This window comes from Pezoporus flaviventris, unplaced genomic scaffold (assembly GCF_033815535.1).
Source record: "Pezoporus flaviventris isolate CSIRO_AGI_PZ_B2104156 unplaced genomic scaffold, CSIRO_AGI_Pfla_v1 ptg000023l, whole genome shotgun sequence".
Taxonomy (NCBI): Eukaryota; Metazoa; Chordata; class Aves; order Psittaciformes; family Psittacidae; genus Pezoporus; species Pezoporus flaviventris.
Window position 1 is genome coordinate 10,357,570 of NW_026892571.1, and position 12,239 is coordinate 10,369,808.

General features: G+C 45.2%; 1 protein-coding gene across 1 annotated transcript in view; it reads left to right on the forward strand.

The window, feature by feature from the left end:
• Positions 1-3,843: 3,843 nt before the first annotated feature.
• NSG2 (neuronal vesicle trafficking associated 2) overlaps positions 3,844-12,239 on the forward strand; it is a 36,184-nt gene continuing 27,788 nt past the window's right edge. Inside the window, exons 1-2 of the mRNA XM_061456684.1 lie at positions 3,844-4,021; positions 4,478-4,628. Coding sequence (XP_061312668.1) covers positions 4,500-4,628 — 129 coding nt within the window. The 5' untranslated portion in view covers positions 3,844-4,021; positions 4,478-4,499. The remainder of the gene's footprint in view (positions 4,022-4,477; positions 4,629-12,239) is intronic.

Consider the following 12,239-nt stretch of genomic DNA (forward strand, 5'->3'; position numbering starts at 1 on the left):
TAACAAGAGCTAGTAATTTGCAGTGCAAACATAGTAAAAACAATGATTCTGCTCTGATTTGTTTAACTGGAGCTAGAAAATAATTGTGGTGGGTTGACCCCGGCTGAACACTAGGTGCCCATTCAAGCTGCCCCATCACCCCCCTCCTCAGCTGGACAGGGGAGAGAAAATATAACAAAAGGATTGCAGGATGAAATAAGGGCAGGGAGAGATCACTCACCAATTACCATCATGGGCAAAATACATTTGACTTGGGGAAAATTAATTTAATTTATTACCAATCAAATCAGAGTGGGATAATAAGAAACAAAACCTAAATCTTAAATTACCTTCTCCCCCATCCCTCCCTTCTTCCCAGGCTTAACTTTATTCCTGATTTTCTCTACCACCTCTCTCTCAGTGGTGCAGGGGACAGGGAATGAGGGTAGTGGTCAGTTCATCACACCTTGTCTCTGCTGTTCCTTCCTCCTCAGGGAAAGACTCCACATTCTCTTCCCCTGCTCCAGCTTGGGGTCTCCCCTGTGGGACATTTCTTCATGAACTGCTGCAGTGTGGGTCCTTTCCAAGGCCTGCAGGTGGATATCCACTCCACCATGGACCTCCATGTGCTGCAGGAGCCTGCCTCACCATAATCTTCACCACAGGCTGCAGGGGAATCTCTGCTCTAGCACCTGGAGCACCTCATCCCCCTCTTTCTTCACTGACCTTGGTGTCTCCAGAGCTGCTGGTCTCACATATTTTAACTCTTCTGACTGCTGTTGCACAGCCATTTTTCCCCTTTCTTAAATATGTTATCACAGAGGCTCTACCGCCATGATGGGCTTGAGCTTGGTCAGCAGTGTGTCTGTCTTGACATTACCTCTGTCAGACATAGGGGAAGCTTCTAGCAGCTTCTTTGGTAGCCCCCTGCTAGCAAAACCTTGCCATGTAAACCCAATACATTAACATACTGTGGGAGACATTAAAAAAATAGAAGGAGGCGTATATTCTTGTTGACAGAAGAAATGTATTGTTTATTCCTCCTGAGTCCCATGATGCTCATATTGCTGCTTTGTCTTACTGCCTGTCACTGAACTGCTCTGTGTGGGTGGATTTTTCAGAGTTTGTATTTGCTCCATAAGAAAATCAGTGTATTATTCTTTGATTTCTCATATTCAGTTAGGTTTGCTTTAATGTTGTCCCTAGAGAATATTCACTTTTAGGATATTACTGGCAATTTTAGACATATGTTTTTTTTATAAAAACATCCTGCTGTGTAAATTTACTCCTAGTAGTTTGTTGGTTTGTGAAAGTGGCATTTTGCAAAGAGGTATTTCCAAACTGAAATGCAGCATAGTGACCTCAGGTAGTTACAGGGATACTTCAGTCTCATGGCAGAAATGGAGGTTAATGGATGCAATGCCAAGAAGGGCTTTGAGAGATTCAGTATCTCTCTGCACATCTCCCTCCACCACCCCGTAAAAATCTTCAGATGGTGCCACTGAAAGACGTTTAAAATGTGTTTCTACATAGAAAAGTCATAAGGTAAAAGCAGCATCTATTTACTTAGCACAGGGTCTTGCAGGTGGTACTCACAACTGAAAGACTTCTAGTGAAAAAGTGGCTCTATCTACCAGTGCTCAAGTGCTGGCAACGTCGAGCTGTGTTCTCTAGGTTATATGGAATATCTTCAGCAGAGTTTAGTTCTGTTTACTTATCACTAGATTTGCAGCTACATGAAATGTATTTTACAGCGGTAATAATGCACAAAAAGGAATGGGATTCACCTCGCTGCCTCTATGCCGTGTTATTCTGAAGAGTATTCAAGTATAACCAACTAAAGTCAATATATTAAACTCTGCAAATGTATCGGTGTGTTCAAGTGAGTAGACATGCTGAGCAAGCAGATAACCTTATTTGCAACCTTATTTTTCACTGTGTCACCACACTTCCCATGGGTTTGCACAAGTGATTCTGGAGATTTAACGTCAGTGTGTTTGTCAAGTTGCTTCAGACATCTCTTAAGTCAGAGGATCTGCCTAGTCCTCGCTAAGGTAGTATTTTGGCTAGCAGGATATTCACTGCCAATGTAGATGTGCACGAAAATGATTTTGTTTTCAGATCACGGAATGCATTTGCAAGCTATAAAAGGCATCATTTTGCTTTTCAACAAAGCATTCTCTTGTCCCTTGGTAATTACCAGATAAAGGTGGAAAACCCCAATGCCATTTCTATGGAGTTACAATGCAATATTCCCTTTGTATTTTTTAATAATATTTCCTAGACATTCAGTTGAAAATAGCCATTTTGCTGACAGAGGAGCTAGAGTAGTTCAGATATATGCGTTCAGTGGGAGATAACCATAGAGTCTCTGAATCTTTTTGGATGGTCAAATAATTTCAGGTGATAGAATCTGTAATGTATTGGAAGTTCGGGAAAGAGTTGCTGCAATCGCACTTTCTTGCTTGGAGCACCTGTCACTTGGGGAGAAGCTGATGAAGTTGGGATTGTTCAGCCTGGAAGAGGCTCAGAGACAGGCTCTGCTCAGCAGTGCCTGGTGACAGGGCAAGGAACAACGGGCCCAAACTGAGACACAGGAAAGTGTCATTCACTGGCTCTGGCAGGAGCCTGGTGCAGTACTCCTGCAGGCTTTGGCTCTGCATCTACCAAGTTGGCAACGTCTGGGACAAGACTGGGCTTTTGTCATCATTTGTGAAGGCTGTGCTTGGGGATTTTCTTGCAGCCACCACATTATGAAAGTCCTAATTCTCATCCTGAGCCAACACATCACAGTGACATTCATCTCTGCATGGAGCATGAGAAAAGGACTTTGCTGGGCTTATAACTTGCTATATATTTGCACAGATGCATATATATATATTTGTGTCAAGGGTCGATTTCTGGTATTACTACAATACTAAACCTTTAAGTTGTAGTAATTTAATAATCTTTAGTGAGTATTTTTTATGTGCTTCTTCAGATCTTTAGAGCTGGGATGCAACCTGCCAGCTTTCTTTGTAGGAATCTATTTCTGGTCTAGTCTGCAGCAATCTGAAGTTGCAGTTACCATTAAAGTTTTGTTGAATCTTGAGCTGAACATGCCTCTGATGAATGGGTTCTGAGGTGACTTTCTCCTACTCAGCTTAAGAAATCTTTCCTGAATTTCCTGAATACGAACTCCTAAAACCTTATGATGTGATTGATTTATTTTTTTTTTCAGATGGTTCTGAGGACGTCAAAAAGCTACCTGCCAACAATTTTTAACACTCTGAGCAAAAGTTATTCCCAGTTAAGTTTCATATATAACAGAACCTTATTCTTAAAACCAAAGAACTCTCTTGGATGAAATTCACTGTTGAAGTTTGGCCTTACGTGTGATACAGAAAATTCCAACCAAGCATTAAACCCAGGCTCTTTAATGGGCCGTGTGAGGTGATGTCAGCAGCAGGTAGTTTCAGCTGCCTCATTTCTAACCCCTGCCCCATGTCACTTCTTGCTCTAGACGCTGACCCGCTGCACCAGGGCCAGGCTCGTACCAACACATTCCTTTGTTGTGTTTAAATGAATTTTCACAAGTGAGCTGAGAAAGGCTTTAGTATGGAAACAGTTCACGCCTTTTAGGAGTATATTTAGGTCTTGCAGGAGATGCCCGGTTGCAAGCTCCGGAGGCAGATTCCATGCCTAAAACCGAATCAAGCTGAATTCACCCGGAGACCCCATTCCCTGCAGCGCCCTCAGCGCCGCCGCCCGCCCCACTCGCGGCCTGCAGGGGGCGCCGCCGCCCGCCGGGGTGCGCGGCCGTGCGCGGCGGGGACGCCAGGGGGTGCCCGAGGCCGCGCTGCGGGCGGGCGGCGGCGGCGGGAGGCGGAGGGGGGGAGCTGCCGCCCGCGCCCGCCCTCAGTCGCGCTTGCGGAGCCGCAGCCGAGCGCAGGGCGCAGCGCTGTCCCTTCAGCACCGCGCCCGGCCCGCAGGCACACGGTAACGGCAACCTCCGAACCTCCCGCGCCGAGCCGAGACGCCGCCGCTGACCGCGTGGTTTGCAGTAAGTAGGGGCGCGGGAGCGGCCCCCCCAGCATCCACCCTGCGGAGCTGGGAGAAGGGTCTCAACCCCCGGGTGTGGGGCTGGCAAGGCAGGGGCTGTGCGCCCTCAGGGGGCTGCAAACAGAATGGGGGGGGGCGGGTGTCAAAAGCAGCTGTGGGGCCAGCGGGTGACATGCTCCATCCCCATGGAGGTTTGGGGGATGCCGTTGGCTATGTCGGTGTGTTGGGAGCAGCTTGGGCACACAATGGGGAGTTTAAGGGTGTCTGCGTAATGGTGGGGTATCTGCATAAGGCACGTCCAAATGTGTGTGTGGAGTCGTGGTGTGTTTGTGGTGTGTTCAGACACCCAGGTGGAAAAGCCCCGGTAACCACTACGCCAAGTCGAACGGAGCAGGGTGAGGCAGGAATCCTCCCCTTCCCGCTCCCCCTGTGACATTGATCATCTTGCTGGTTTTAGGTCTGGAAAATAAGGTCCAAGAATGGTGAAGCTGGGGAGTAATTTGAACGACAAGAACAACAAACAACCATCCAACGAAGATGGTTTTCAGACAGTTCCTTTGATCACACCTTTGGAAGTAAATCACCTGCAGTTCCCGGCTCCGGAAAAGGTAAAATCAGCCGGTGCTCCTGCATGATTATGCACACATACATGCCCCTTGGCTTTCACTGCCTTGGTGACTTACTGCTCTCTGATGGTACGAACAGTGGCATTGTTGTTTATTCAATAAATAAAAAGGGGTTACATTTCATAGTGTGTTTATCTGTTTTAATATGGCAAATAAACAGGCAGCTGCCTCCCAACTCCTTCCCTCCTCCCCCCCCCTTCCCAAATATTCACCACCACCCTTCATTAAATACAACTGGAGAAAGCTTAGTGTGTTTCTCTTGTAAGCACTGGAGAAACCGAGGGGCAGTTTACAATGCATTATCAGTGAGATTAATTGCCTGTGTTGCAAGTAATGCAGCAACTCTTCCAAAATAAGCAGCTATTTTAATTATCTCAGTTAAGGTTTGTTTTCTCCATGGCTCTGCAAAGCTTGTTTGCGTTGAGGACACTGATTTCTCTGGAGAGAGCAGCTGCGCTCCCCCAGGCCTGGGACGGCAGTGGAGCAATCCAGGGATTCATCTCCCGGATTGGCTCCATCCATGGGGCAGCTCTCTCCCCTGCCCACTCAACATTCTGAGAACTGAATGTAGCACTAAAATGCCCACATATGTGCATCAGCGATTGGCTGTGCTTTTGTGTCCGGGACCTTTTAGATGCAGAATGTGCCTGGGAATCTTTTGTCTGTACCGATGCGGTGATGATGCATATCGATACAACCTGGTGCCAACATGATGAGACTGTAAAAATCTGTATGCCCAACAGTCCTTACAGAAACAAAGCTTGTCTGCAGTGTAGTTCCCAGATACCACAGAGATGGAGCCAACTCACCCAGAAGTACAGACAGAATGATTAGATCTCATAGGATAATGGAATAATAGGAAAATTAACACTGATGATTTTTGAACATATATCCTGCTTTTACTGTAGTACATGAACTTTAAATGCATTAGGAAAACATGATGGATGTGATAAAACTGTCTAGATAGGCGAACTATGTTTATTTTGAGGTAGAGCTGAGTCAACTGCCTTTACATCCTGGGAACCAGAGCTATGCCAGACAAAAGAACTAGCTTCACTCTCCATGTGCCTCATGGAGCAACTTTGCTGCATTCAGGAGAGTTACGCTTCCATGAATTGTTGTGAATGAGAGGCTAAACCAGCCCTTATCTATAAATAACATTAAGCAAAAAAAATCAAGCAAAGCAGTGTGATTTATGATAAATGTCTGAAAAGCTCCGAGGAAATTACAGATGTGTAAAAGTGAGCTCATTTAATGCTAGTACAATGGCTCATTAAGATCACGCAGTGTCACAGGATGTGAAATTTAAATGACTCATGGAGCAGGTGAGGCACGGATAACTTAGCAAAAATCCTTTCAAGCTAATAAAGTGGTAATGCGTGTTCTCAGGACCAGCACCTTCTAATTGCCTGTTGGTGAACAAATACTGGAGTGTATTGGTCTGGTGTGATTCCTTGCTGATTTTTCTGCTTAAACATGCCTACATCAATAATTCACATGTTGTTAGGTTACATTACCTTCATTAGCATACATTACTGCCAATGCATCTACTGACTTCCATATTTTTCTTTGCTGGAAGCATGGGATGTATCTCCAGGAGTGCTAAGAATGATTCAGAACTCATTAGAGTCAATGGTATTGATTTCTGCAGACTGCTTCAGCTCCTGTGTGCAGTAGGCCTGTAGTTAACAGTGGCTGGCAGTCCGTTCTCAAGAAGGAGAGGTTATTTATGATAAAAGCAAAATAATTCATAACCTCTTTCCTTTGCTCATAGTGGAGCAGATTATGTTGGGGTGAGTTCACTCTGAGGCAGAGGGTCCCTTTAAAGACCTGCTAATAAGGAGTTGAGACTCAGGTGAAAAGCTTGGGCAAAGGTTAAGTGATGGGGGAAATTCCAGCTTTGTACCCAGTAAAGCAAAGCTGTTATTGAATGCAGTCAGACTGTGAGCCTGAGGAAGAGCAGACGTGGATTTCAAGTCTTTCAGAGTGTATTCGTATTTGGACTTGCCTTGCAGTCAGGAGGTAGGGTTAAAAAACCCCTGAACAATGAAAATCGATTTGACTTTTTTTCTGTCCATTCCTAAAACCTGCCAGCTGTTGACTTTTAGCTTGGGAGAATGCAAATATAAGCCAAGGTGGTTTCTGTGCTTCTTGCATGGGATGCTGCATAAATGACCAGAGCCAAACCAGCTTTGGTGGAGGGTTTGCGTTCAACAGCTCCGAGGCGGTTTGCTCACTTGTTTTTAAAGTCAAGCCCATCTCTCCTCGCTGTTAACCACAAGGCGGCAATGCTCCCAGCCCTGCTCCTGGCCTTCCCGCCTGCTCCTGCCGATCACAGCGCCTTTGCCATCGCAACAAAGAGCTGCTAGTGTGCCCGGGCATTGTCCTGTGAGTGAAACCTGGGGAAAGAATGCAACCAATCTGCTAAATACTCCCTTGTCTGGGCTTCCCTTTGCCATTAGAGGGTATCGTCATTTAAGAAACTGCGAGCCCTTGACCTGCATCTAACCTTGGGTCCAGGGCATCCAGGGTGCATCAGAACCAGAGCAAGGAGGTTTGACTGCAGCCTGGGGCTCTGTACTTGCCCTAGCTTCAGTCTGTCTGAAGGAGGAGTAGTGTCAGCTTTGGCTCGTGATTCGAGAGTGTATGAGGTCTGTGCTGGGTAATCCAACTGCTGTTACTGCCAGTGTGCAGTAATACCTTCACTCCGTGTATGTATATTGCATGGCAAGGGTTTGCAAGCTCTGTTAATATATAGGCTTTTTTCCAGTTGAGTCTTAGACACCTGCATGCACATTGGAGGAAAAACAAGCCTGTTTGTCCATAAACTTACCTTTGCAGATCCTTAAATGCACCCCACAAAGCCTATGGAATCTACAGACTAAAAAATACGTTTTTAAGGCTTTAAATACCTGACTTTTTCTTCATCTAAAGATGTTTTTATAGCAGGATCACTTGAAAGTCACTCAAAGTGACTGTCAGTATTAATCTCTGTAGGTGTTTCACCATGGATTCATCTCTTTCAGATGTTTTCAGTGTCTGGCTCCCCTTTTAGAGAAAGAATACAGAGAAAGAATATAAAATGGAGCTTTTGCTCATGTGATTAATCCCTGGAGCACATCTCTTTTCAGATAGCTCCTTGATTATAAGAAATGATGTAGGGGTAGTAGGAGGAAACACTTTCTTAAAGGTATTCTTAAACTTACTGGCTGTCCTTTTGGGCATGCTTTCCTAACAGGCTTTGCGAAGGGCTGTGTGCTTAGCAGCTCCCTCTGACTTCCACCTTGATGCTGTTGGGAAAATGCAGGCAGGAATTCAGGAGGTTTGAATTTGGCAATCTTTATTTAAAATTATTGACCACTGAACCGACTGTTTCTTTTTCCACCAAACGGGGATGATTCCTCCCAAGGCTCATGCTATTCCTTCTGCAGCATCAGCATTCTCATTGTTCTGCCAGCAGCTGTATGGCTGCAAGGGGAGAAACGTACCCGGGACAGTAATTTCTTCCCTAGGGTGCTAAGCCTGCTTAGTTAGTGTATTTGTATTTATTGACTACCTTCAAGCATTTCCCTCATCCTCTGATTCTCTTGCTGGGGCGGCATTTGCAGAAGGCAGCCAGATGCTTTTAAAGCATTTTTCCATGGCTTTTTTGCTGGAATCCATCCACGTAAGAGGAACAATAGCCATCACCAATGACAAGCCTTTGACCTGGCTTTTTATGTCTCTGAATTTCATTTCTTCTTACTCAAAAAGCCAAAAAAAAAAAAAAAAGAGAAGTCTTTTTTCTTTTAGGACCAAAGGGGAAAAGGCTGTCTGTTCACTTGTTTTCCTCGGCACAGACAAAGTGCTTTGGCTGTAATTGTTACGTGTCTCTGCAATGATAATGTTAGAAGATACGCAGCTTTCCAGGGACCATACTGCTTCACTGAAATTTTAAATGAGACCAACGACTGGGGACCCTTTGGTCTCATAGGCTTGCTTCAGTTTGCTCCAGCAGGAAATGCCTCTGTTCTGGCAGTAAAAATCCCAATTTTACATAATACAAAAGTGCATAAAAGCCATTGTCAGGGCTGAAAAAAAAACATCCGGCATCTCTTTTGTGGTGAAGGCTGCAGAAGGCTTGTCATGTGGTCCATTGTTCTCTACTTTGAATGCATCTGGAGGCTTGAGAAATAATTTCTCTGGTGACAAATTCCTGCCATCCAGTCCAAGAAAGAAAAACAGACGTAACTGCTTTCTTCAAATGCTTTTCCCAACCCATGTGCCTGCCTTTCTCCCTCCCTGGCCTCACCTCTCTCTGAGTAGCCGTGGCCACGCGTGTACACAGGGTAATCAAGAGTTCCTGAAAATCAGGAGGGTCCCTTGTGTTCACAGCCTGTCCCTATCGGTTTAACAGAAAAGAATGTTTTGTCCTGGCCAGCTGAGCAGGCATAATTAATAGTATGCTGGATGAGTGCTTTTGTACCTAGGGGACTACTTGCAGCTCCATGCTGAAATACCTATGTCAGCCTTCCCTCCGCGAAGCCCAGCAGCACATGGTGGCTGCAGCCAGCCTGAAGGCACATGCTGTTAAGGCAACATGGAGGTGGTTTGGGGGTGCTGCTACACGTGGTGGGGCCAGAGGCAGCTCAGCCTCCCCTACTTCTGTCTGGGGGGCTGCTGAGGCAGCTGGGGTAGGTGGCTGTGCTCCTGTTCATGCTGCTGGTGAATGTGGTGGGATGGAGCAAACAGCAAAAGGAGAGATGGGGAAGGGCTAGTAATTGTGACAGTTGAAGGGAGGAAGAGTAAAAGGGGAGGAGGATGCAAAGAGAAAAAAAGCATGCATAAAAGAAAGGAAGGAAACAAGAAGAAAGCATTACAAATATGAAGGGGTGGGCAGGTTTTCTTGCCTTTCCCCATCCTTTCCTTTCTCCCCTTGGGATACTCTGCCTAATCTCTACGAATACTGAAGTCTGAGACTTCCTCTCCTGTGGCATTGTCCCCCTCCTGCACTGTGCAAATCCATTTGTCCTCTAAATGTGTATTTGAATATAAACATCGCCTCTGCTCATTAAGCTGTAATAAATACTTGCAGCAGCACGCCCTCTGGCAGTATGGAGTTTCTGGGGTAGCCTTTCTGATTTTGTTTGCGTGCTTTGGACAGCCCTGCTCAAGGGTCTTGGCAGTTCATGCTCCTCTTTGGGTATAGCTGCTGTGGGACCATCCTTCTCCTAGCACACTGAGCACCTCCATCCACAGGCTATCCGCTCACAGCAAGGACTGCACTGCAACCCAAGCATGTGCCCGCAGCCTTTGCAGGCACCTGGGGTGGCATTCAACTGCCTTCCTTGCATACTGATAACGCGTGGCTGCTGCAGATCTTCACCAGAGAAAATCTTGTGATTTGTGTAGCCTGTGGAGAAATTTTCTCTTCTTTATTTCACTGCTATCAGTGACTGAATTAGCTGGTTTTAAAGCTAGCTTGTGCCTGGTTTTGTGAGCTCCCTCTCTTAACCCCAGTATTGTCTGCACTGGAATTAGAGCTGTGTTCTGCAGAAACAGCAGAAATGGACACAGGAAAAGTCTATTAGGATATAGATGTTTGGTTAAGTCTGTTGTAATCTATTCTTTTTTGTTTGTTTGTTTTCTAACATAAAAGCCCATTGCTGCAAGTAGAAGTTGCTTCAGTAAGATCATGAAGTGAACCCCATCTACCAGTTACTTACTGGTCTGGAAAGTAAGACTGCCCAGGATTCTTGTCTAGTGTAAATCAGTGTAGTTTAGATCAGTGGAGCTCTGCTAATTTACCCTGGCCAATTTACCATCACTACAGCTGTGAGATTGATTCTTTTGTCTGCTTTGCTGTACTCTCTGCTGGCTGAACCTACTGAAATCCATTTCTGTCACCCCTTCAAAGCCTCCTGTGGGTTCCTAATGGTTATGGTCACCTAGGGATTTGTAGGGAGACTTAGCAGGATAATTTTCAAGCTCATTTTGTGCTTGTGAGCTATGCCTTTCTCTCCTCAGCTGCTTTCAGCTTCCAGTGCAGCCCTTATATTCTGCGCTGCCTTTCATTGGTGATGCCAGGGCTGATTATATTTGCTGTCTTTGTCCTTTTATGATGTTCCTTCTGCCTGGAATACCCTCTTGGCACTCACTCAGGAGACCACTTTTTTCCTACCACCCTCTGTGAAACTCATTTCCAGCACAACACCCATTAGATGAGCTAAAACAGGGGGGAAAACAGCAGAGTGTTTCTGACTGTGGCTTTCTCCATTGACTATGGATTTGATCCCAGGGCATCCTTTTCTTGAATTTTCCTTTTTGTTTTCTTTTTGCTGCTTAATATTTCAGGCATTTTATGTATTCAAATGGTGACTAGGATTCCATGGGGACCACCATTACATACACCTCAAATGTTTATTTTAATATTAATCTCTGAGAAGTCTGCCTGTTGAGATGTGGTCATCCTATAGATTTGGAAGCATAGCTGCCTCTCCCCTGGAATGGGACATAGTCATAATTGTTTCGGAAAGTTCTAAAAGACCTAATTGTCTAAAAACCTGAGCATTTGCAGCATGGTGATGGCCAGGTAGTCTGAGATTACTGGTCCACCCTGTCCAGTGTGTCCTGTTTCTAGCAGGAGCTAGTGCAAGAGTTAGAAGGAGGTGCAGGAGATGCTACAGTAGGTATGGGGATGCTACAGTAGGCATGGAGATGCTCATGTCTGTCAGTGTTTCATCCTAAGCCTGCAAAGAAAGAGATTGTTTTAAGCCCTAAACCATGATTTTTTCCATCTCTTTTTCTATACTCTTTTACTGCTGTGTATTTTCACTTCAGCTATTGTTGGCAATGTGCACATCTCATTTGCTCTTTGAAGCTGGCAGTGTAGGAGGATTAGAGCTTGTAGGTCACTGGAGAATTTTGTGTGTGAGCAGGTGGTAAATTTTAGCCATCCCTTGGCTTGCAGCACGTAAGCATAGAAACCAGCTCAGTCACAGCAGATTTAGTGCCAAGTCTGAGGGTCACCATCTTGGTACCACCAGTAACCTGGACAGCATGCTACAGCTGGGACATGGTCTAAGGTCTTTCTCAGCTCTTGATGCTCAGTTGGGTGATGAAGGCAAAGGAAATCATGATGTGTAAGTGTCTATTTTCTGTTCTCTCTCTGCAAGGAATGAAGAAAGGCATGGAAACGAGTTAAACCCAGAGTCTCATTTTCATTTAAAAGTGAGCATGACTAATTTACATGGAAACTGCTGGGGTGTTACAACCATTTTGTGGGACTACAAAGTCCATCTTTGAACCTGGAAGAAACCTTTATCCTTAGTAGGAGAAACACATTTTGTTTATCTCTTCTGTCAATCTGACAGCCACTCCGAGTGAGAGACTCTTCATTATTAATAATCCTGGGAAGTAGTATTTTAAATTTTTATGGTTTGCACTTTGCAGCACCTGAACCACAATATATTACATACACCATGGCAGTGAAGTGGGAATTACAGCAGGGCTGCATGTCCTTTGCTAAATGAATAATTTATAGCTTTCACAATGCCAGTTACGTTAAATATTATTACTCATTTCTTCAGGGAAAACCATAGAGCTCAAACGCAA